Here is a 26833-nt window from a genome sequence, read left to right as displayed (position 1 = left end):
CTAAAATTAATATTAATTATATAATTTAAATCAGATTTAATCGTATTAGATTAGATTAGATTTATTTTAAATATTAAACACTTAAAAATATAATAATTAATTTAAATCAAATGTGATTTTATCAGATTATATAAGATTTGATTTAAATTTTAAATTTTTAAAAATATTATCAAACAAATAAAAATAAAATCAACTTTTTTAGACAAATTCTAACAACATATGAAATTTAATTCTAATTAAATAAATTTAAATTTTATGCCTTTCAATAAACTTAAAAAAAAAATTTGGACTTTTTATTGTCCTCCTTTAACCTAGCTAATAGGTCTTATCTTCTCTTTTTGGACTAATAATTAGTGCATTTCTTTATGAGTATTGTCAAGTTTGAGACAAATTCTTGAGTTTTTAATATCTAAGACTGACGTAACATAGTTTTTTTTAATATTTAAATCCTTAAATATAATAAAATTATCATTCTATATATATCGTCTCTAAAATAATAAAAATGCATTCTTACACACGTATTATACTTTTTAGGAAATTAATAGTATAAAACATAAATAATAATCTGCTCTTTATACAAATTGAAAATTAATAAATTATTTATGCATATTTTGACCCAAGCAATAATGATGGTCTATATGTAATCACTTTATATTCAGGCTTTGACTTTTATTTGAAATTATTAATTATATATGTTTGTTTTCATGAGAATTTCTATCTTAATTGTTATATAAGAGTAAATAATTAAAATTAGGATAAAATACGCATATAAATCAAGTTGAAATAGATTTTACACAATTTTATCAAAAGAGAAAAATATGATAAGGATCTACTAGGAAGACGTTTTTATATAGTTCGAATTAGACCCAATTAAATTACACCAATTAATAGTAATTCGAATCAGATTATTTCAAATTACATATGCATATAGTAATTTAAATTGATACAATTCGAATTAGACCTAGATAAAACTATTATAGTAATTCGAATAATCCTGATTCGAATTACACACACCAACCCACACTAGTTCGAATTGGAGTGATTCAAACTAGCACCCGGTTTCAACGCCCATAGTAATTCGAAGCATACTGATTCGAATTACCAACGAACTAGCTATCCATGGTATTTCGAAATGTTCCAATTCGAATTACAATAGTTTTGCCTATAAATAGAGTTCGAAATAACTTCATTTGAACTACTATTCCAAACTCCTACCCTACCAAATCCCAGAGAAAAATCTTTCCAAACGACTCAAACAAAGGGTTGAACAGAATATTCAGCCGATGGGGAATAACTCGAACCGACTTTATCATTTGGATGGAGTTATTCATATAGCCAGTGTCATCAATTAGAACGTTAGTGCGAACGTTTTCCTTTAATTTAGGATTTAATGTGTTTTTTTTTTTCATATTCTTACTTTTTATACGTTAGAATGGTAGTCATTATTTAGCGTTGTTAAGTTAGATAGAATTGTTATATAAGTGATTTTTGCTAGTGGTTTATTAGTGATCACAAATAAATTGGATAGTGTGAAAAGTAAAGGCAAAATCAAGTGTAACTTTATAGAAGTTAAGTTTTTTTAACATGAATAGTAATCCAAATTTTTATATCGTAATATTGTTTTTTTTTTTAAAATATGATTTAAAGATATTTGCTGTTTGATGGATATATGGTGTTATTTTCTATGTTAAGGCGTTATATTATTTAGTAGTGTACATTATTGAATGATGTTGTATGAATATATATATTTTGAACTGAGAGACATTCTAGTACATTTTTTATGCAGCCCCACCGATGTATTGCGAGTATGCGATGGCAGCAGGGTATGCGTCTGGAGGAGAGGTACGTTTCGTACTTGTAGATGGTCGGATTGTATCATTTTGCCCGGCTGAACGAGAGATGATTTAGGTTGAATGAGCCCCTGGTTAGAGCGTTCGTGGAGCACTGGCATCCGAAGACGCACACGTTTCATATGCCATTCGGGAAGTGCACCATTAAGAGAATAAAATGTGATCTCTCACTATTAATTTTATAAATAGAATTAAGAATAAATATAAAAAATAAAATAAAAAAAATTAAAAATTACATTCTCAATTTTTTTGAATATCCATTCCAAAAATTACACCACTAAACCCACTCCATTTAAATTAGTCTATGACACTATTAAGGGTATAGTATTTAAATAAATTAAATGAATATTTTATTTGTTAAAATAAATAATTATAAAAATTATTACAAAAATACATTTTTTAGTTTTATCTCATTTACAATGTAAATAAGATATATGGAATTTGAAAAAATACATATATCTTGTTTATAGTGTAAACGAGATACATTCATAATTATCTTATTTACAGTATAAACGAGATATGTGTATTTATAAATATAAAAATATAATTTTTGAAAATAATAAAAAAATATTAATAATTTAAATTGAATCAAACTCTTAAAAATAAAAAATATCAAATAATAAGGAAGATAGACAATTTTAAATAATAAAAAAGATGAACGGTTTCAAAATAATATATTTAGTTTTAACTAACTGATTAATAAACGCATCATGTCATTTAAAACTGTTCATTTAAAATCAGCACATTATTTTCTTAGAAAACAATTTAAATTTAAACTTTTTATTGTTAATACTAGTAACACGTTTACTGAGTAAATACCTATAGTAGTCCCTGAGATTCACGTAATTACTCATAGTAATCCCTAAGATTTCGAATTCCCTATTGTAGTCCTCCAGATAGAGCTCCGAGCACTCAAACTAGTCCCTGGCCATATTTCAGGTGATGACTCATCATCGGAACGCTGACGTGGCATAGGATTGCCACGTGGGACATGTTCAAAACGACGTCGTTTTGGGTTTGGTGCCCTTGAAAGCCAAAAACGACGCCGTATAGTTGTTACTTAATATGAAAAACAGTTTTCTCCACCAACACAAACACTTCGTCTCTTCTTCTTCCACCCTCTGAGTTCTTCTTCATCTCCCCAACAATGACGTAGCCGTAGGGTTGTTTGTGCTGGGTTAACAAAAATTTGAGAGAAGAAGTCATCTGATCAGAAGTTGTTGTTGCTCTTCCCTTCCCTTCGTTCACCACAAAGACGAGGTTCTGACGTTGTGATCGGATTCAAGGTAACCTTTTTTTTTTTTAAGTTTGCATTTTGAATACAGTGTTGTTTGATGATAGCATTGGTCAGTGTTGTTGAGGTTCTGGAGTTTTGGTGTCATTGTAGTGTCTAGGGTTTGAATGTTGGTTGGGGTTTGTGGGGTTGCTGTAATACCAATGAAACAGGTAAGAAACAGGGATTAGTATGGAGGTTTGGAAAAAAAAGTTTTCTTGTGGTGATTATTTTTCCTTTTTAATGCATGATTAGGCTTTCAAATTCTCCCTATGTATTGTAAAAATTTTAAATTTCTTGCAGATGGAGGAGAAGTTGGACATCATGTTTCATCATGGGGGTGACTTCAAAAAAAATGCAGAAGGAATTATGATATATTCTCTGGACAATAAGGCCTGTTTAGGTGATTTAGACACTGATACTCTGGATGTGTTCTACATACGGAACTACCATAGGGAGCTTGGGTACAATGACATTAAACAGTGCTGGTGGCATGTTCCTGGAAAATGTTTGGAGAAGGGGTTGAGAAATGTAAACAGTGACAAAGAGATAAGAGAGATGGTGAATTGTGCTAGGACAAATGAGGGATTGATTGATATATATTTCGAGCATACAGTGTCAGTACCGGAGGTGTTAGAGGGAGATAACAAAGTTGTGTACTTGGATGATCATGGTGGAGAGGGATGTAATGCAGGTACAGATACTGATGTGAGTCCCCCAGTTACAGAGACTCATGCAATCATAGTTGCTCCTCCTATCCCTAAGGTTGTACCCAACACTTCTTGCAAATCCAGTCCCAAAAAAAAACAGAACATCTCCACGGCAATCACAACCATCACACTCCAAAACTGCCAATCCTTCCAAGACAACCAAACCTGTGAAGAAGAACAACTCCCCAAAAGTCACCAAGCCCACTAAACCCACCAAGCCCACCAAGCTCACGAAGCCCACCCAGCTCACCAAGCCCACCAAAATCAGCCAGCCCACGAAATCCAGTCAGAACACCAAATCAGATAGGAGCAAGAAGCAGAAACTGTCCAAGAGACCAAGTATTTCCAGGAGACCCTGCACACGGTCTGCTGCTAGAGGATTTACTAGCAAAGTGTTTAACAATGAAGTTCCCTTTGATGTGTCTTCTGATTCCTCTGATAGTGAAGAAGATAGCATGTTCAAGCCAGGTCCGGATGAGGGTAGTTCCTCTGAATCTGAGGCTACAGGGAATGATCCTAAAACTGGGAGTAGGATTAGGAGAAACATGATACATGCTACGGTGGGTAAGAGAAATATTAGTCCACTAGGTAAAGGGAAGGAGAAGATATTACATGAAGACGATGGTTTGGTGGAGGAGGTGAGCGACGCTGAGGTTGACCTTGGGTTTGTGGGTTGTGTTCATGAAGGGGTAGAGGATGGCCTAGACCCAGGTGTTGACTCAGATGGCACCAATTCTTGGCACTCGGAGGAGATGAAGACGCCTCCAAACTCAGAAGATGAGCTGGAGGAAGGAAATGAATCTGAAGAGGCAAGTCCGCTGTTTAGGGAGGGTGCAAGGTTTGGAGAGCTGCACCTTGAGGTAGGCATGAAGTTCGGAACTAAATGGGAATTTAGAGAAGCTGTGAGAGAATATACAATCCAAGAGGGAAGGAGCATAAAGATAGTGAAAAATGATAACATTAGGTGCAGGGCGGTGTGTAAGGTGAAAGAGTGCCCATGGGTGGCTTATGCATCAAGAGACCATGAAGACACATGTTGGCAAATTAAGACATTCAATGATGACCACACTTGCCCAAGAGAGGACAAGAATAGGGCTGCCAACAGGAATTGGGTATGCAGCAAGCTTGTGAAGAAGGTGAGAAAGTATCCAAATTTTAGACACTGCGAGGCTACAACTTACTTCAAGACACGGTTTGACTTGACTCTGAATAAAAACTCAATATCCAGGGCATTAATGGATGCAAGAAGTGTAGTGTATGGGGATGAGAAAGAACAATATAGGATGGTTAGGGATTATGGTATGACGCTGTTGAAGACTAATCCCGGTTCCACTATACAAATATGCACCACCCCCCAACCAGATGGTGAAGTTACCTTTGATAGAATGTATATATGCTTAAGTGGCTGCAAAAACGGGTTCAAGGCTGGTTGCCGTCCTTTGATAGGTTTGGATGGTGCTTTCCTGAAGACCCGGTTTGGTGGACAGATTTTGTCAGCCGTGGGATTAGATGCTAATCATCATATCTATGTCATAGCCTGGGCTATTGTCAGAGTGGAGAATACAGAGACATGAAAATGGTTTCTCGAGCTACTTCATCAGGACTTGGGTCATTATAAAGAGCATGACTGGTGCTTTATATCGGATATGCAAAAGGTGTGACTTAATTTGAATGTCTCTATTTGATTTTATGTGATCTTATATTAAGAATTGTTTCCTTATGCTTACTGTGAATGATTGTGCTTTCATTAGATTTGCTGGTTAGCTTTTAGTGTAAGACCTTTGATCATTGGATTATTGGATTTTGGTGGTTAGTTATAAGGGAATTCAGATTTCTACTGTTATGCTTACTTGAATAATTGTAGCTTCCATTCGAGTATGATGGTTATTTATTTTGTTAAGAATTTTGCTGTTTTGCTTATCTGCATAGACTGTGAGATGATTGGATCTTCATGGTTACTTATCAGGTGTGCTGTTATGCTTGCTTGAAGAATTGTGCTTTCATTATGCTTGTAGTGCATCTTATAGAGAACTTGTAATTACTGGTTTTGTCATTAATCGAGCTGTTCTATTAAACGTTAGGGACCTTTATGGGTCACGACCCTAAATTAAAGGGACTATTATGGGGATGTTAATCAAATGTAAGGGACTATTATGTGTAACGATTATAATGTCAGGGACGATTATGTGTCTAACATTTACTGAATCTGGCAGGGACTGATATCAGCAGTGAAAGCGGTGATGCCTGATGTGCATCACCGTTTCTGCGTCTGGCATTTATGGAAAAATTTCAACAAGAACTGGAAGGACTTACAACTAAGGGGACTTCTGTGGGAATGTGCAAGGGCAACAACATACCAAGAATTCAGGGATGGAATGGAGAAGATCAAAAGGTTAAATGAGGATGCTTGGGCATACTTAGAGAGAAGTGGCCTATGGATGCTTGGACCAGAAGCTTATTCAGCCATAAGCCAAAATTGGATAGCATCTGTAACAACGCCTGCGAAGTGTTCAATGCTAAGATCAAGGATGCACGAGCCAAACCCATCATAACATTGCTGGAGGAGGTAAGGATGTTTGTTATGCGAACCATAGCAAAAAACAAGGTGAAGCTGCAGAATCACACTGGGAAGCTCACACCTGTTATAAAGAGCAGGCTGGAGAAGGTGAGGAAAGAATCCAAGCATTAGAAGCCTATATGGACTGGGGATAACAGATACGAAAAATTTGAGGTGCACGGACATCCAACCAACCATGTTGTGGACATAGGAAAGAGACTGTGCACATGCCAATTTTGGATGCTAACGGGTAAGTTAATTGTGTTTATGCATTTTACTTTCTTCAGCCATAACTATTATCATGGTTCCTCTCACTGTTTGGCACCTGCAGGTATTCCGTGTGTGCACGCTTGTGCTGCCCTGTCTCGTGTGAACAAACAGCCAGAAGACTTCTGTCACAGATGGCTGACCATGGACTCATACAAGAAAACTTATAACCACCACATTAATCCAATTCCGGGTCAACCACTGTGGGAAAAAGCAGAGGACTGTAACAGGCCACATGCCCCTAAAATCAAGACAAAACCTGAAAAACTAAAGATGAAGCGGAGGATGGATGCGGACGAGAAGAGTGCTTCTGGAACTAAGAAGCCTAAAGTTGACCCAAAACTCTCAGGCAACACTGCAGATGGTGTACACCTAAAGAGACAGTTGGGTGCATTTACATGCAGTTACTGTGGTGATAAGGGGCATACAAAGAGAGGCTGCAAAAAGAAAAAAGATGCTGATGCTGCTACTGCTGCTGCTGCAGCAGCAGCCGCTGCCGCTGCCGCCGAGGCAGCTGAGAAGAAGAAAAATGATGAAGTTCATACTGTGCATGAGAAGCCAGTTCATCAGCCCCAAGACGTGTCTGGCCAAGCAGATTTGAGAAGCAATCCCCAGGAGATCGAATTAACTCAGCCTTCTGCTTCTGAGCAAGAGGATTCTGAAAAGGTAACTAAAATTTTACATTTGAGTATGTTGTTATTTCCATGCATAAATAGTAGTTAATGCCACTTATTTCTCCTATAAGATCCTGCACCGAAAAGACCTTTCAAGCTGTCACCACGAAGACGATCCTCTAATCAGCCAACCGCACCAACAGTGAATCACTTGCAGGGTGCATCTTCAGCAACATCTTCAAAGTTTGCCAACTTGATGCAGTTCATCCCAACGCCAGGATTTAGGCCTCCAAGAAAGAAGAATTGAATACTAGATATATGTACTTAGGAGTTTCTGTTTTGTGTTTTGTTATTAGTATTTTCCATCGTATAATGATTAGATGGTGAACTGTGATGCAAAGGCCTTTTTGGTATGCCTTGGTCTTGCTTTTGATGAAACTACTGATAGCAGCAACATGGTTTCTAGGCTGCCTTTTACAGTCAACTTTTGTTGTTTCTTGATAGACAATGGAATTTATGTTAATATGCTATGCTATGTGCTTTACCATTCAAGAAGCAGTTTTTTTATTTTTTTTCATACACAATGGAATTTAAATTAACAACAATTTCATAGTTAATAACACTTTTCATTCCATCAAGAAGCAGATTTTTACAAATGTTGATAACAAGGAACCCAAAACCACCAATTCATTAATCATTTACAATACAGGATCACCAACAACACTGTCAATACACACACACCTAACACTAAGAACTGGGTCATCACTTTTTGCATCTGGACATCCTCCTCCAACCTTCGAAGCCTCCAATCAACGTTGATCTTCACTTCATCACCACACGATTCTGACTTTTCAACCTGTTCCTCATTCACAGAATCTGCCCACACAAAAAGCCCGCACCATCTCTTCCCACTTGTCTGCTACCAATAAAGGATCAAAGTTTGGAGAGGAACAGCACAAGAACAGTCAGGGGAGGCATAACAACACAAGAACAGTCAGGGGAGGAGAATAACAGCAACAAAAGTGATTACTCTAACCTACATTATAATTGGGGCAGCCATAGAACGGTTTGTTCGGATTCGAATCTGTGCCAGACCATCTGAGAACTGGCCTACAGCCACAGCCGCACCATTCTGGCGGCGCCGATCTTCTGTTCTTCGTTTGCGTTCTACTCCGATTCCAGCTAGATGGGGAACGAACAGAGCTTCCACCTCCAGTGCTACCTCCACCAATCATTGACATCAGTAGCAGCTCCGGATGAGAGTGCAAGAACAGGAACAAGTGTATGGAAGAGGAAGAAGAAGAGGTGAACAAGACGAAGAGGGGAGGTGTATGAGAATTTGGGGATTTAGGGTTAATTATACTACGAGGGACCAATCTGGGTAAAAATTGGAACTTGGCCAGCTCAGCTAGCCGTTGGCAGCAGTCCAGCGTGGCAATCCTAGGCCAAGTCAGCATTCCGGTGATGAGTCATCACCTGAAATATGGCCAGGGACTAGTTTGAGTGCTCGGAGCTCTATCTAGAGGATATCAATAGGAAATTCGAAATCTTAGGGATTACTATGAGTAATTACGTGAATCTCAGGGACTACTATGGGTATTTACTCCACGTTTACTTCTTCTAACTGTTAAAATAAGTAAAAACACATAAATAGTATCGTTAAACTGTCCACTATTAATACGTTCTCTTTTTTTCTAACTATCCACTGTTAATATTATTGCTTCTTTTATTCATTGACTTTTATCTACTCACGATTTTTTATTAGTATTTATACTAAATTAATTTAAATAATATTTCAAAATTTTAATTGAGATATAATTTTAACCAATAAAATTTTAAAATTTTTAATATATTCTCTTAAAATAAGACTGAAAGACGTATTTTCGTAATAACTTTTAGAGAAATTATTTATTTCAATAACTAAATATTTATTTAATTTCTTTAAATAAAAAATCCCACATATTAGCTATGCCTTACCATCAAAGTAAGTGAAAGCGGTTGTTCTATCATATTGATGGATTGAATGCTCATTTACTTCGGTCTTTACAAAAACGTTGGCAAATGGCAACTGAAATAATTTGACAAATGTAAATCATGCATGCACTTTTACTCTTTTTTGCCACCACAACAATTCCACCACTAATGCCGGAACACTTTCGTCATAGGAGTTGTTGGTAATAGACTTGACGTATAAATAAATACAGGTGTAATGTCTGGGTTTTAGATACACAAGAAATAGAATAAAATAAAAACTTATAATAGCCGAAGGTATGATCTTTAACAAAGACAAAGCCCACTATTTTTGTTGTTATGTACACCACCAAAACAAAAACCAGTAATTTTAAGAGTCACTATTGTTTTAAAAGAATGTATTTATTTTCTTTATAAATTAATATTATGCAAGAAATTTTGTACATATTTTTTTCACAACTACTTAATTATTAAACATACAAAGTATTGATTACTGATGACTAATTGTGCCAATAATTGTCAAAAAAATGTTCAAAAGTATCTTTGACAGCCATTTGATTGTTTAAAAAGCTTTATTGACAATATTTTTATTGACATTTATTTTTTACCACCAAAAATTAACAAAAGTCAGTTAAAGTAAGTTTTTTTTAACAGTTAAACAGAATTTTAATATTAGAATTTTTATAATAAACTAATTTAATTCCTTAAATACACAGAATACAAAAATGTTACCAAAATAAGTATAGTTAATTCACATAAAGCATCTGCGAAATGGATTTTATCACCATTTCAGTCGCAGCACCCATGAAATGGAACTAGGCGTATCAGAGCTATTTTTTATACCAATTTTGCTATACATACAAGCTTTTTTGCTAAACAAGTCCAACTAAGTTGCCTCAAACCCAACAAAAACCATCTTTAGATTAGAGTGCGTGTAAATATGCGCTTCCCCTAACTATTGAAGACTTAACCTTGAGTTCTAGCGAGATTTTGACTCATGAACACGTGGTACAAGGTAAGGGAACTCTTTTTCTTTGATTTTTTTCTAATTATGTATGAAACCCTAACTTGAAAAATATGTAATATTGGTTTAATTAGATTTGGGTAGAGTTGCTCGATGATTTTTGATGCAAGTTGGGTTTGTTCGGATTGAGTTGATGCAGAGGAATTGTTTTGTTTGATTGGTGAAGCTTTTGTTTGGAGAGGATTGATCAAGTAACACTATGTGAAACTTAGGTTAATTATCCTAAGATAGCATTGAATGTTGTGTGTTGAAAATGAATTGTGATTTAGTATGATTATGTGAATTGGGTGTTTGGTGAATGTTATATGACGATAAGATTGAAATTGGATATGAATGTTGTGGTATAGTTGTTATTATAATGATTAGTGTGAAAATTTGGGTCGGTGATTGTGATAGGGTGAGGTATCTTATATGAGGTAAGCTATGCTAAGTTGCATAATTGTCATGTTTTGATATGGTTATGGAACGATGTGATTTGGTTGGGTGATTTACGTAGTATGATTGATTTGTTGATGGAAGTTTGGGAAGATGGATTGTTATGTTAGAATTGTTGATTTGGTATTGAATAAGGAGGAGATGATAAATGAGTATTGAGAATGTATAGGAATGGTTTTTGGAGTAGCTTGAAATTGAATTGGATTGAGTTTAGTGAAAATTGGCAATTTGGAAAATTGGTAAAAACGAAATTTTGACCAACTTTGACGGGTCATAACTTGGCGCTTGAAGCTTGGATTTGTATGAAATTTATCTTAAATTAAGAGAAAAGGACAAATAGGTCCCTGACCTTTTGTTCCGCGGACATTTTCGTCCTTGACCATTGAAAAATACTTTTAAATCCCTGACCTTCACAAAACTTGGACGGATTAGTCTTTCCATCCAAATGCCTCCGTCAGACCAAACGGAAAAGTCTGACATGGCTCCCGTAATGCTTGTCATGCATACGCGTAGGTCACGCGCACACGTCGCCTGGCAGACTTCTCTCTCACGCGTACGCGTCGCCATGAATTTAACAAATCCTCATTTCTTCATGAATTCTTCACTTTGCATGATTTTTTTCCATTTCTTTCAAGCCATTCTTGCCTTCAAAACTTTAAATCACTCAAGCAAACATATCAAGGCATCGAATGGGAGAAAAGTATAAATTTAGCAATTTAATAGCCTAGAAAACATGTTTTCAATCATTAAGAACACTTAGGAGAAATTCACAAAACCATGCTATTTTAGTAAATAAATGTGAAAAAAATTGATAAAATCCACCAAATTCAATACAATATAAACTATAAAATTGTGGTTCATCAACTTTCCCACACTTAAATATTAGCATGTCCTCATGCTAAACTCTTGTGGTTCATCAACTAATATGCAAAATGCGTCTACCTACTTGGTTAAAATGAATCAATCTCCAAGAACATATATGAACAAGTAGGGCTAAGATAGCATGATGATTTATGAATTCCACTAATTCAAATCTCAAAATGAAGTATAAATATACTTGCAAAAAGAAAGCTCGTGAAAGCAAGGAACAAGGGATTGAGCATCGAACCCTCACTAGAAGTGTTTGTATTCTAATCTCTCTAGTGTTTGAGGGTCGATTCTCTCAATTCTCTACTAATCTTGCTTTCTAAGGCTTGCTCTTCTTCTACCAATCAACATATATTCAATACATGGATACACATATCAAGAGGTCTTTTCAAGGGTTATAATGGGGTTAGAGCTAAATTTAATTTACTTTTCTCCCATTTGATGCCTTGATATGTTTGTTTAAGTGATTTAAAGTTTTGAAGGTAAGAATGGCTTGAAAGAAATAGAAAAAAGCATGCAAAGTGGAGAATTCATGAAATTATGAGGATTTGTTGAATTATGGTGACGCGTACGCGTGACCCACGCGTAGTGTGAGAGGAAAGTCTGCCAGGCGATGCGTACGCGTGACCTACGCATATGTGTGACAAGCATTACGGGAGCCACATCAGACTTTTCCGTTGGGTCTTGGACGGAGGGACTGATCCGTCCAAGTTTTGTGAAGGTCAGGGACTTAAAAGTATTTTTCAATGGTCAGGGACAAAAATGTTCGCGGGACAAAAGGTCAAGGACTTATGTGTCCTTTTCTCTTAAATTAAAGTTAGTGAAAAGATCTTTAAAACAGTCTAAGAAAGGATAGAAATTGATAAATTTAGCAAAAGTTATTAATGTTTGAATTTAGGGATAAAAAATTGAATTATGCAGAGTTGCAGAAATTGGACTTGTGCATACGCATGGGTCATGCGTACGCATGAATGGTAAAACAAAAATGAATGAAAACGACTTGCGCATATGCACAAGGCGTGCGTATGTATGAAGTGGAAACAAAATTGAAATTGTGTGTATGCATAGGTCATGCGTACACATGATTCCCCAACCCGAATTGAAAATTATGCGTATGCAAGTCCCGTGCACACGACTGTGTTAATTTTTTCAAAAACTCTGTTTTTGTCTGTTTAGCCTCCTCAGTCTATTTATAAACCCCTCTAACCTTCGTATGGAGTTGAATAACCGATAATTAAACTTTGAATACATTGGAAAGTGATATAATTAGACGAACTAATTGATTCCCGAATAAACACTTGGTAAACTGGATGAAATTGTTGCGGGGATGGTAGTTTTGTTCTGCCCACGGTGAGGACGGAGGTTCCATCCTGTTCACATGTTAAAGAAACTGAGAAAACTGATACATGATTGGGGTTTACGAAATTCAAATTGATGACATGGATAACTAATTGGGGTTAATGAGTTAAATAACTTATGAAATTACTTAAGAACACTAATAATGATTGATTATGGCCTGAATGGCTGGATTGGCAAGGTCTAGATGTTATCCCGCTTGCAAACTTATTTGTTATTGCTTTGGCACCTGCACTGGACAAGGACGGAGATCTCATCCCGCTTGTTCCGTGGTTGTGGTGTTGTTGTGGAGACGGAGGTTTTATCCCGTCCGTGGTAAGGACGGTGGTTTCATCCCACTCACGAGTTAATAGAATTGAAATAATTGGTAAAGACTTGGAGCTAATAAATCTAATAGCTTGTGAATTTAATTAAATACTATGAATATGATTAATTACCTAGGTAAGATGCAAGGGTTGTTGCTTTGTTCCACTTACTCCGGGTTAATATTTGAGGCACTTGGGTAAGATGCAAGAGTTGTGGCTTTATCCTACTTGCTCCGGGTTAAGTGGTTAAACACCTGTCTAGGTAAGACGCAAGGGTAGTACTTTGTCCCACTTGCTCTGGGTAAAGGTTTGAGACACTTGGGTAAGACTCAAGGGTTGAGGTTTGTTCCACTTGCTCTGGGTTAAGACTTGAGACACCTGGATAAGATACAGGGTTGAGGTTTGTCCCACTTGTTACGGGTTAAGCGAGTAAGAGGCAAGTGTTACAATTTAGTCCCACTTGTTATGTATTGTGGTGTTCCATATCCGGGTAAGCTACCGGATGTGTTGGGTTCTGGTAATTTAACCAACACGTGAGCTCATGACCAGTAGGACAGGCATGCATCATTTGTATTTGTGTGTATTGATTAGGTGTGCATCTTGTATTTGGTTTGCCTTGTTGAATAATTGTATCTATATGCTATTCGAGCTACTTGCTTTATCTGTTCTCTCTAATATTCTTTGTATTGTTTTATTTGTATTTGAACAATTGATAGATCCCTTATGCTAGTGATGATGCTGTTGAGGGTTATTGATGACGGATATTTTATACGCTTTTTGACATCATTTTCATATAGTTTTTAGTAATTTTATTTAGTTTTTATTAAGTTTTTATAGGTTTTAGTGTTAAATTCATATTTTTTTATTCTACTGAGTTTTTGTATTTTTGGGCAATTTCAGATATTTTCTGGCTGAAATTGAGGAGTTGGAGCAGAAGTCTGATTCAGAGACAGAGAAAGCACTGTAGATGCTGTTCGGATCTGACCTACCTACATCCAGAAGAGATTTTCTAGAGCTACAGAAGTCCAAATAGAGCTCTCTTAACGGCTATGGAAAGCTGACTTCCAGAGCTTTCCAGCAATATATAATATTCTATACTTTGCTTAGGATTAGAAGGCCCAAAAATGGCGTCCAACGTTAGCTTCCTGCCCCCTTCCAGGCGTCCAGCGCCCAAAGAGCAAAGGCCAGTGTCCAACAGCAAAACTCACACTATTTCGTACAACAGCAGCAGTACCAGCAATTGCACTGGGTTGTCCAAGTAATACTTGAGCGAGTCAGGGTCGATCCCATGAGGATTGTGACTTGAAGCAAGGTTATGGTTGTCTTGCAGGTCTTAGTCAGGCAGAATCAAAAGTTGTTGGATTAAGAAGTTAGCTATTAGGAATTATATGCTGGGAATAGAGTTGAGAGTTGGAGTTGCTTTGTCTTTCTAAAGTAACTTTGGTACTACTATCTTCTTTGCTTGTGAATGATCTTCTTCTATGGCAGGCTGTAAGTGATCAAAGCCATTGCCCGTGGTCATTGATCTCCTCTACTACAGGTTGAACACTGCCGTGGCCATTGGCCGTGGTTACTCAATCTGACAAAGGGTGAAGCGCATAGCAGTCCATTCTCTTGGCGATCCTACTCAAAATGCCATAGACAAGGTCAAATCTTCCGGATCAGAGAATGTTGTTTCTTTGGATTCTAGCCTATACCACGGAGACCCTAATCTCCTCAGAGATCGGCTGAACTGGTGTCTCGAGAAGTCCTCAACGAAATTGTGGATTAATCGTCTAAGAGATGTATAAACATAGCTGTTGGCTCGTGCCTTTCTTCCAGGTACTCACACGAACCCAAGTAGACGTGGGTTTTGTCAGACACGTTCGTCTTAATGTGATGAACAGAGCTGATTTCTTAGATCATCCTGCTCACCACGATGAAGATTGGAATATACATCTTAGAGATAGATCAAACACGGATCGAAGAAGAAACAATAGTACTTTTGTTAATTCATGGGACTCAGCAGGGCTCCTCCCCTCAACCTAGGAGGTTTAGAAACTCATACTGAAAGTAAAAAACAAAATAAAAACAAAAACAGAGCTGAATGATGTATGATGTCTGATCAAAGGTGTGAATTACATAAATTTAATCCCTTAAATACTAAACAGATGACTAGTAAGGGTAAAACTATCTATTTAGTGCTAAAGTCCACTTCTGGGGCCCACTTGGTGAGTGTTTGGGCTGAGCTTTGATGAGATCCATGTGCTATGAGGCTCCTTGGGCTTGGAACGCCAGCTAAGGGTCCTCTTTGGGTCTTTGGACGCTGGGCTCTGCTCTTTAGGACTTAGTAGCTTTTTGCTTCTGAATAGTTTTGGCATCTCACTATCCATTGAAACTCAGAGATGTTGGCATCTTTAGGAATTTAGAATCTAGATGATATTATTGACTCTCCTAGTTAAGCTTATTTTTATTCTTGAACATAGCTTTCTGAGTCTTGGCCGTGACCCTAAGCACCTTGTTTTTCCAATATTACCATCGGATACAATAATGCCACAGACACTTTAACTGGGTGAACCTTTTTAGATTGTGACTCAGCTTTGCTAGAGTCCCCAGATAGAGGTGTCCAGAGTTCTTAAGCACACTCTGTTTGCTTTGGACCACGACTTTAACCGTTCAGTCTCAAGTTTTTCACTTGACACCTTCATGCCACAAGCACATGGTTAGGGACAGCTTGGTTTAGCCGCTTAGGCTAGGATTTTATTCTTTTGGGTCCTCCTATCCATTAATGCTCAAAGCCTTGGATCCTTTTACCCTTGCCTTTTGGTTTAAAGGGTTACTAGCTTTTTCAATCTACCCTCCTTTTCCTGCATTTTTGGGCAGTAATGGATTTTTCTGCTTTTTATTTTTTTCTTTTCACCATTTTTCCTTTCTTTTTTCTCATGCACAATAATTTTTTTTCTTTTGCAACATACTTTTTCTTGCTTCAAGAATCAATTTTTAGATTTTTCAGATTATCAATACTATTTTTTCTTTTTCCTTATTCTTTCAAGAGCCAACATTCTAAAGTTTCAACTTCAAATATGCACTATTTATTTCATATATTCAGAAAATAAAAGCAAATGACACCACATCAAACTAATTAAATTAATCTTATTTTAAACTTGAAATTCATGCATCTCTCAATTCTTTTTAGATAATTTTTTTTTATTTAAGCAAGGTGAGAAATATATGGAACATTTTATAACTTAAAGACATCAAATGCAAATGATCATGAAACTAGAGCAAGAAAACAGAAAATAAAATAGACAGAAAATAGAAAAATAACAGACAAAGAGATAAAGAGACGAATCCACCTGAATGATGGTGGCTAGTGCTCCTCCTTGAGGATCCAATGTAATGCTTGATCTCTTCTATGTCACTCATTTGTCTATGTTGAGGTGGCTGTACAAGTTTATGTGCATCCTCTCTAGTTTGCTCCATCCTCTTCTTCTATACTTAAGAGTGGTAGAAGTCACAAAGCAAAGCTTTTACAACACCAAACTTAAGAGTTTTGCTCGTCCTCGAGCAAATATGATCAATTGGGAAGGTGGGGTAGGTGGAGCTTCTGTGGGACCTCTTGGTCCTGAGAGGCTAGGGACTTTCAGATTCCTTGCTTCTCTACACTGGCGTTTGAACGCCCAGGGACTGCTCCCTGGCTGGCGTTCAATGCCAGCAATGCTCCCCTCTTGGGGCATTGAATGCCCAGGAAGGCTTCCTCGCTGGTGTTCAACTTTAACACTCCACTTGGAGTGTTCTGTTTTTACTGCTGTGAAATCTGTCTCTTGACTGATGCACATGATCATGACTCTAAGACTGAAAGAAAAACAAAATGAAAATAAAATAAATAAGGTTGAGTAAAAGTTGGGTTGCCTCCTAACAAGCGCTCTTTTAAAGTCACTAGCTTGACCTTCAGCTCCTTAAGGAGGTGAATATGGGCTCAAATTGTCGCCCCTAATAGTGAATCTTCTTCCTGTCCTCTCATGAATGAGCTCCACATACTCTAGAGATAGGACACAGCTCACTGTGTGTGGTAAGACTGGCTTCTTAGTGAAGACAACTCTCATGCCAGGTGAGAGGCCTTCAGTTGGGACTTTTTTGTCCTTTCAGCCTTTAGGTACTCTCTTCTTAGTATGTTTGTGCTTAGAGCTTGTTGAGAGATACCCAATACTAAACTTAGAATTAATGTCTGGGGGCTCTGTAGAGCTTTGCACAGAAAGAGAGGGTTGGCACACTAGGTGTTGCACTGTTATCTCTCTTTTAGAGGGAGAGCTAGGATGAGGCATCTTGAATAAGATGTGATCCTCCCTAACTTTAGGGTTAGTTCTCCCTTAGCCACATCAATGATAGCATTAGCTGTGGCTAGGAAAGGCGTTCCAAGGATGACACAGTCATCCTCATCCTCTCCTATATCCAAAACTATGAAGTTTGCTGGGATGTAGTAGTTTTCAACTTTAACCAAGACATCCTCCACTAAGACATATGGCTTCTTCATGGTCTTGTCTGCCATCTCTAAAGAGACGTGTATAGCTTGTACCTCAAGGATTTTCAACTTCTCCATTACAGAGAGTGGCATGAGGTTGATGCTTGACCTTAGGTCACATAGAGCCTTTTCAACGATCATAGAGCCTATGGTGCAAGGAATCAGAAAGTTTCCAGGGTCTGGAAGCTTCTGAGGTAGCTCTTGCTAAACCAAAGCATGAAATTCTTTGGTAAGCAGTGGAGGTTCTTCCTCCAGAGGATTTGTACCAAATATTTTGGTGTTCAGCTTCATTAGAGCTCCTAGGAAACGGCAACTTGTTCTTCTCTAGTGTCTTCATCCTCACTTGAGGATGAGTAGTCATCAGAACTTATGCACTGCAGAAGTGCATTCAAAGGAACCTCAATGGTTTTTATGGTTTCCTTTAGTTCTGGGCTAGAAGGTTCTTGAGTGGGATTTAGGCACTCAAAGGGTGTGCTTTGATTGGCGTTCAACGCCAGCTTTGTCAGCTTATTGGAAGTTGGACGTCCTTGCTGGCATTCAACGCCCAGTAAGGGGTTCCTCACTAGCGTTCAACGCCAGCATGGCTGCCTGGTTGGGCATTGAATGCCCAGTGAGGGTTTCCTCACTGGTGTTCAACACCAGGAAGCCTTCCTGTTTGGGCATTGAACGCCCAGCCAATGCTCCCTAGCTTGCATTCAACGCCAGCTTCTCTGCCAGGATGGGCGTTAAACGCCCAGTGAAGACTTCCTCACTGGCGTTTAATGCCAGGCTTGCTGTCATTGTGGGCGTTAAACGCCCAGTGAAGGCTTCTTTACTGGCGTTCAACGCCTTCCCATTCTCCCCTAATTCAGCCTCAACCTCCATGGTTATGGCCTTGCACTCTTCTCTAGGATTAACCTCAGTATTACTGGAATGAGTGTCAGGAGGGATCTCAGGGATCCTCTTGCTCAGTTGACCAACTTGTACCTCTAAGTTTCTAATGGAGGACCTTATTTCATTAATGAAACTATGGTTGGTCTTAGTGAGACTGGAGACTAGAATGGCTAAGTCAGAAAGGCTCTATTTAGAAGTCTCCATATTCCCTTGAGAAGATGGGAATGGTGGTCTGTTGTTGAACCTATTCTAGTTCCTACCACCTTGGTTGTTATTGAAACCTTGCTGAGGTTTCTGTTGATCCTTCCATGAAAGGTTAGGATGATTCTTCCATGAAGGGTTGTAAGTGTTTCCACAAGCTTCTCCCATGTAATTCACCTCCTCCATGGTGGGTTGATCAGGATCATAAGCTTCATCTTCAAGAGAAGCTTCCTGATTATTGCCAGGTGCAATTTTCATCCCAGTGAGATGTTGAGAGATCTTGTTGACCTATTAGGTTAAGATCTTATTCTGAGCCAGGATGGCATTCAGAGTCTCAACTTCATGAACTCCTTTCTTCTGAGAGATTCCATGATTTACAAGATTTCTGTTAGAAGTGTACATGAATTGGTTGTTTACAACCATCTCAATGAGCTCTCTTGTTTCTGCAGGCATTTTCTTTAGGTGAAGAGATCCACCTGCAGAGCTATCCAGGGAGATCTTAGATATCTCAGACAAGCCATCATAGAACACGCCTATGAGGGACTATTCTGAGAGCATGTTAGGAGGACATCTCCTGATCAGCTGCTTGTATCTTTCCCAAGCTTCATAGAGGGATTCATCTTCTCTTTGTCTGAAGGTTTGAACTTCTACTCTAATCTTTCTCATCCTTTGAGGAGAAAAGAACTTAGCCAGAAAAGCATTTACAAGCTTTTTCCAAGAGTCAAGACTCTCTCTAGGCTGGGCATCCAGCCAGAACTTAGCTCTGTCTCTTAAAGCAAAAGGGAAAAGCATCAGCTTATAGACTTCAGGATCAATTCTATTAGTCTTTACAGTATCACAGATCTATATAAACTCTGCTAAGAACTGATGTGGATCTTCCAGTTGAAGTCCATGAAATTTGCAGTTCTGTTGTAGAAGAGAGACTAACTGAGGCTTAAGCTCAAAATTGTTAGCTCTAATAGTAGGTACAACAATGCTTCTGCCATAAAAGTCAGAGGTAGGCATGGTGAAGTTACCAAAGACCTTTCTAGACTCCTCTTGTGGTTCAGCCATATCCTCCAGTCCTTGTTCAAAACTTTCTGAAAGGTCTCTTTCGAAGTGCTATGCTTTAGCTTGCTGTAAACGCCTCCTTAGAGTCTTCTCAGGTTAGGATCAGGAGTCAAGAGGGGTTCTTTATCCCTGTTCCTGATCATAAACAAGAAGAAAAGAAAAGAAGAAGAAGAGAGACTATGCCAATAGACAAGAATCTCTTCCTTAAAGTCAGAAGTAGAGAAAGAAGAAGAAGATAAAAAATAAAAATAAAAATAAATAAAATAGGTAAAGGAAAAATACCTTGGATATAGTAGCTAAGAGTAAATAGAGAAGATAGAAGAAAAAAAGAAGAAAAGAAATTACAAGAAAGCTTTTTGTACCACTTGGATCAAAGAAATTCAAGTGAAATGTGAAGAAGAAAGGAAAGAAGATAAAGAAGTTGAGGTAGAAGAAGAGATAGGTATAGGAGAGTTTTGAGTAATAGAGATGTGAGAAGAGAAGAAGTATAAATAGAAGAATTAAATAAGATTTAAAATATTTTTATTTTTATTTAATTAATTAATTAATTTATTTTTTTTGAAAATTAAGTTAAATTAATTTAAAAAGATTTGAATTTGAATTATTAAATTTTCGAAAATAGAGGAGAGAAGAGAAGAAGAAATTTTCAAAAATTTAAGAGAAAAGAGAATTAGTTAGGTAGTTTTGAAAAAGAAGAGAGAGAGAGAAGAAGATATTATTTTCGAAAATTAAGGAGGGAAGAGTTAGTTAGGAGGTTTTGAAAAAGATGAGAGAGAAGATAAGATATTAATTAAGAAAAGATTTTAATTTAAAATAAAATAGAGGATAAGATAAGAAAAGATTTGAAACTGAAATTTAAAATTTAGAAAAAGATAAGATTTTGAAATTTAATTTTGAAAAAGATATACTTTTAAAAATTTGAATTTTGAAAAAGATAAGATAAGATTTTTGAATTTTGAAAAAGATAAGATTTTTAATTTTTGAAAAGATTTGATTTTTGAAAATTTTTTTTGGTGACTAAACAAGGAAAGAAACAAAGCAAAAACTATTCTAAATCCGAGCGGATGATTCGTTGGAGATCAACACTAGGCTCAGACCAAATAACATGATTAGAGTTACTCTTGGCACCATATTTAGCCATCCAATCCGCAGCTCTATTTGCTTCTCGGGACACCCATTCAACGTGAACAAGCCAAGGACGAGATAAAAGCTCCTGAATCTTGTGAACCAAATCTGTTACTTCAGATGGATACCCACTTGTAAGCTCATGCATGATGGGCAGAATGTCAAGGCAATCTGTTTCACATATAATATCCCTCAAACCGCAATCCCAAGCTAAAACCAGCCCCCTCCAAGCAGCAAATAATTCACATCTGATTATAGACCAAGGGGGAATGCTTCCAGAGCAGCCCGAGATCCAATCTCCCTTAGAATCTCTAATAATACACCCAAATCCCGCTAAATTTGAATCCATATACAAGCTTGCATCACAATTAACTTTAAAACTATTGCCTACCGGTGGTTCCCAACACAGGCAATTTCGGAGAGACCTAAAGGCATTGCTTCGATTCCTGTAAACCTGTAAGTCCTTGGCGGTAATTCTGGCCAAGGCAACAACCTTATGGTCTGTCCAAGGGTTGTTAGTGTTGAATATGTCATTGCACTTATGTCTCCATACCCACCAAAGCCCTGCACCAAAGGACGCCTCATTGTTAGCCAAGGCCTTCCGAAACCACTCTTCAAGAGCAGTACCAGCCGTCGAGTCCAGGATACTAGGATCCAACATATACCAGATTGCCTTTGATCGTTCACAGTCTCTAAGGCAATGCTCCATAGTCTCCTGCGCCTTGTTACATCTCTTACACATATCTGAAGAAGCTAAATGCCGCTTGAATCGAAAGGTCTCAGTTGGTAGAGCATCATGTAAGATAAGCCACATAGTAAATTTGAACTTCTCTGGAATGTTTGTGTTCCACAACCAGTTCCAATTACTGTTAGCATTCCAATTTAATGTTTTCTTTAATAACCATCTGTAACCCTCCCTTGCACTATACTTTTTTGTTGCTGCAGGCCACCACTCCCACTGTGGCTCCAACTCAGTCAAACTAGGATATCTCAGACCACAAATAAACTGCTTAATCTCATGCGGAATAGGCGTGGTAAGACTATCAACCTCCCAAGACACCCCTTTCCACAAGTCAGCCACCATGAAATCTGATTCAGAAATATGTACATAAGGAACAAGGTTGCAAAGCTTACCAAAAGGAGTCCACTCATCATACCAAACTGATTTGTGGACATCTCCAATATTCCAATGAAGCCCTTCCTTGAGATGCTCATAGGCACTAACAATGTTCTTCCAGGTAGCCGATGAAGAATTTCTACTGTTTCCGTTCATACCAGATTGATTCTTGAGATATTTATGCTTCAGAACCTGCACCCATAACTTCTCACTATTATTTAGACAATCCCATACTAACTTTCCCAGAAGCGCCATGTTAGCACAGGAAGTATCCCTAATACCCAATCCTCCTGCCTTTTTAGGAGTTATGGCGACCTCCCACCTGACCAGAGGCAGCCCTTTTCCAGTCGCTTGACCTTTCCACAAGAATTGTCTCATCAAGGAATCAATTTTATTACATGCATACTTCGGGAGAAGAGAAATTTGCATTTCATAAACTGGGATAGAGGCCATAACCGATTTAACAAGACAAAGCCTCCCTGCCTTATTCAGTAGGCGTCCTTTCCAACTGGAGAGCTTTCTCGAAATTTTTTCAATAATCTCCTGAGCCGTCTTCCTGGAAGCTCTGGCATGACCGATGTTAATTCCCAGGTATTTACCCAAATCATTGCAGAACCGGATGTTAGAGACCCCTGAGAGAACCTCTTTTCTCCTCTCCGACACCCTCTTGGAACACTGGGCCTTTGACTTATGAAGATTTACCTTTAAACCTGACGCTCTAGAAAACAAGTCCAAACAATGCATGACCTCTATTACTTGAGCTTTTGATGCCTTACAGAAAAGCAAAAGATCATCTGCAAACATCAAATGAGAGAGTCGTGGTCCATTCCTAGAAACCGCAACTGGGTTCCACAAACCTTGGGAAACTCTGTGAGAGATAAAGCAGGCAAGCATTTCCATACAGAGTACAAATAGATAAGGAGACATAGGATCTCCTTGCCTCAACCCTCTCTTCGGATTGAAATTTTGGAGCCTGTTCCCATTCCACAAAACTGCCAACGAAGAGGAAGTCACACAATTCAATATAAGATTAATGGTAGCCTTTGGAAACCCAAACCGGACCAAAGTAGCTTCCAGAAAACGCCAGTCTACCCTGTCATAAGCTTTTTCCAAATCAATCTTGAATGCCATGGTCCCTTTTCGAGACTTGGTGTTCCTCATGAAGTGCATAATCTCTTGAACAATGATAATATTCTCTGTGGTTCCTCTTCCTGGAATGAACCCTCCTTGCAAAGGACCAATGATCTCCGACAGGAAAGGTCTGAACCTGTTAACTAGAACCTTTGTGACAATTTTATAAATTACATTACATAAGCTAATAGGCCAAAACTCCCGTAAGGAAGAGGGAACTTCCACTTTAGGAATTAGAACAATGAGAGTATCGAAAATAGTCGCATTCAATGGCTCACCCTCAAAGGCTCGCTTGACCAGTCTACACACATCGTTGCTAAGAGAGTCCCAGAACTCTTTGTAGAAAATTGCTTGAAATCCATCTGGCCCTGGGGCTTTAAATGAACTCATGGTCATCACAGCTCTTTTAACCTCTTCAGACGTCACCGGTTCCACTAACTTTTGACAAGCCTCAGTACTAAGAGACGGGCAAGGAAAAGGCCCCATGGCGTCCAGGTCAATATCCTCCCTTGTAGAAAAGAGCTTTTGAAAGAAAGAATTTGCCGCCAGTTCTAGAGTCGTAGTCTCCGTGGTCCAAGACCCATCCTCCAAAAATAACCCATGAATTTTGTTCCTCTTTCTCCTGATAACTGTCTGCAGATGAAAAAATTTTGTATTTCTGTCTCCACATCTCACCCATTGTTCTCTAGATTTTTGATACCACAACAACTCTTCTTGAAGAAGGACAGCATTCAGTTCCTGATGCAAAACTTGCTCTTTGATCCTAAGCTGTTGATCCTCCCGACTTTCCAGAGTAATCTGAACGTCATTCAAAAGCCTCTCCAACTCCCTTTTCTTAACAAAAATATTGCCAAAAACCTTTTTATTGAAGCTAGTTGCATCTTTTTGAACCTCCAACAAACATTTAACTACATCCGGAGCTCCTCTATTCCAAGCTGTATCAACAACATTCCTAAAAAGAGGATGAGTCATCCACGCAGCCTGGAATCTGAACGGACGATGGCCCTTGGTAGCCCTCTTTGCCATCTTGCACCTAGTGAATAATGGGCAATGATCAGAGTGAAGGCGCGCCAGCACCTCAGTATAAGCCTCTGGAAACATTAGTCGCCAGTCCTGGTTGATGACTGCTCTATCAAGCTTCTTGGCCACCTGCACCCCACCTTTCACCTTCCTGTACCAAGTGAATCTTCTCCCAATAGCCCCCATATCAAACAGCCCACAATCCTCCAATGTTTCCGCAAATTGTTCTGCTCTGGCAAGTCTAAATTGCCCCCCTCTAACTTCACTCTGCAACAAAACATCATTAAAGTCCCCTAACACAATCCAAGGTCCGTGGATCATATTAGCAATCCTTGTTAAGTCACCCCACAGTTCTTTACGCCGATGTATATGCGGATTAGCATACACCGCACTGCAGTAACTAGATGTATTGCCCATAGTGATTTCAAAACTGATACATTGATCAACTACATCCAATACTCTCACAGAAATATTTGAATTAGAACATAGAACCCAGATACCCCCACTATGACCATTAGCCTCAACAATACCAACACCCTGGTAACCTAGATTATTCCAAAAAGATTTCATCCTCTTGAAAGCAATATGGGTTTCAAACAGAATGAAAAAAGTAGGATGAAATTTATTCGCTAACTCCTTACTATGAACCCGGGCCAATTTATTAGAGGCACCTCTAATATTCCAAAATAGAAAGCTTAAATCTAAATAATCCATAAAACAATTTGTATTGTAAAAAGGACCAACCTCAGCTGAAGTCCCTAACGAGATGATGAAGATCCACCATCATATCCCCCTGAGCCTTGCTTGTCCTTGTCCGGTTGTTGCCCGGTCTGTCTGTGTCCCTCCACTGACAACCCTTCCAATTTGCCGATTTGCTGCTTGCTGGTGTCGCCAAGGCAGTCCGGAGTCGACGGCGAATTCTGCAAAGAAGAAGGGCGCAACCTCTTATGTCCGTTTTTGATAATGGCAGTGAAAGTCGGCACCACAACGGAGACAGATTTGCCCTTCACCCCTTGCTGTTTGGAAGATGCCATGCGTGCCTTAGATCCGCTAACCGACCCGGTCTTCACCCCTGATTCGGCTCCTCTCATACGTAGCCCAAATTCACGGTTCTGGTCCAATTTCTGATTTGGGCGCACCGGCATTTTATCTTTAGATGTTTGTTGGGCTTTGTTTGATTGACTCAATTTTCCTCTCCTTTTGCCGCTGACTTTGGTCCAGCCAGTCTCATTTTCCAAATGTTGGGACCCCACTTCCTTCCCATGCAACGTATCATCTAATTCCTCCCCAATTTCTGCAACTATCACTGACTCTTTGGGATTGCATCCAAATTCAAAAATTTTCTCTTTTGAAGCTTCCTGTGGCTGCACCACCCGGGCCGCCGTCTCGGTCACTGATGTTTCCTTTCGATCCACCCTTTCCGAATCTATTGGGGTCATTCTGCAGTCAGTTGCTCTATGCCCGAAACAATTGCACTTGTCACAAATAAGGTGTAAGCATTCATACTCCACCTTATATTCAAACTCATCGACAATCACACTCTGGACCACCGGCAAACCAAGATTAATTTGCACGCAAGCCCGAGCAAATTTTCCCCTTTCCGCCAACTTAGTAGCCAGATCCACCTTGACTGGTCTTCCCACAGCAGAAGCGATTCTCATCATGGCTTTATCCTGATAGTACCATATGCTCAACCCAGAGATTCGAATCCAAACCATAGTCTCCCCGAAAGTGTCCTCACAAGGTTTAAAATCCGGTGTCCATGGCTTGACCGCAATATAGTGACCGAAGATCATCCATGGCCCCCCTAGTAAAACCTTCTCTCGATCGTCCATGCGATCAAATTTAACAAGGAAGTACCCAAAACCCACATCCAAGATTTCATATCCACCGGTGATCCTCCATACCCCTTTCAATTTGTGAAACATGGCCGTGTAACTAAGGTTTTTTCCAAGAACCTTAATCACAATTGCTTCCTTGTATGGTTCAGAAAGGATGTTCCTAGCCTCTTCGGAGAAGCAAACTCTTGGAGGCATAGGATCTCCTTGTTTTCCAGTGACCACTGCCATGGAATCCTCATCTAGAGCTTCAGCCCGATTTATCCCTGTGGCTACCGTAGAACCAATAACCTTGTCACGGAACGAAATCTTGGAAGTCACCCTGGAACTAAGGTCGCCCTTACTTGATCCCTCCTTCACACCTGATGCAAACCCTCCCACACTCTCCCCCTTATCTCTTTCGATGGCATGGCCATCTTCTTCACCGTGTTTCACCCTCAAACGCTCTCTCCCGCTCTCTCCTTCTCTCATTCTCTCTGAGTACGGAGTACGTACTCTTTCTCTGCTAGGGTTTTTTTTTTAAAAAAAAAAAGAAAAAAAGAAAAAGTGATTTTTGGAAGCACAAGTGGGCCAGCTGAGTAAAAGGATCACTGAAATCCCTCCTAGTACTCTCCCAAGCAATACAGAAGAGAACCCAAAAGGAGAGTGCAAGGCCATTGACATAAGCGCCATGGCCGAACCTGTGAGGAGAGGAGAGGACGTGAATCCCAAGGAGGAAGACCTCCTGGGACGTCCAGTGATCAATAAG

The 26833-nt window shown here is 38.7% G+C and overlaps 3 protein-coding genes and 1 pseudogene across 3 annotated transcripts; 2 read left to right on the top strand and 2 right to left on the bottom strand.

The window, feature by feature from the left end:
• The first annotated feature begins 3426 nt into the window (after nucleotides 1-3426).
• Nucleotides 3427-6522, top strand: LOC148576454 (uncharacterized; annotated as a pseudogene).
• Nucleotides 6523-6630: 108 nt separating this feature from the next.
• Nucleotides 6631-7578, top strand: LOC148576453 (uncharacterized). The gene is made up of 3 exons (XM_088501149.1): nucleotides 6631-6640; nucleotides 6722-7321; nucleotides 7400-7578. The coding sequence occupies exons 1-3, from the start codon at nucleotides 6631-6633 to the stop codon at nucleotides 7576-7578; spliced, it is 789 nt and encodes a 262-aa protein (XP_088357275.1).
• Nucleotides 7579-23037: 15459 nt separating this feature from the next.
• Nucleotides 23038-24817, bottom strand: LOC148576452 (uncharacterized). Its single transcript, XM_088502723.1, has 2 exons — nucleotides 23903-24817; nucleotides 23038-23088 (listed from the first exon to the last, which is right to left on the bottom strand). The coding sequence occupies exons 1-2, from the start codon at nucleotides 24815-24817 to the stop codon at nucleotides 23038-23040; spliced, it is 966 nt and encodes a 321-aa protein (XP_088358849.1).
• A 188-nt stretch (nucleotides 24818-25005) lies between these two features.
• LOC148576451 (uncharacterized) lies at nucleotides 25006-26556 on the bottom strand. Its single transcript, XM_088501342.1, has one exon. It carries the CDS (start codon nucleotides 26554-26556, stop codon nucleotides 25006-25008), a length of 1551 nt encoding a protein of 516 aa, XP_088357468.1.
• Nucleotides 26557-26833: the final 277 nt, after the last annotated feature.

The sequence above is a fragment of the Arachis ipaensis genome, chromosome B1 (assembly GCF_059453495.1).
Source record: "Arachis ipaensis isolate K30076 ecotype BB chromosome B1, ASM5945349v1, whole genome shotgun sequence".
In the NCBI taxonomy this organism is placed as follows: Eukaryota; Viridiplantae; Streptophyta; class Magnoliopsida; order Fabales; family Fabaceae; genus Arachis; species Arachis ipaensis.
This window is presented reverse-complemented; position numbering and strand designations above follow the sequence as displayed.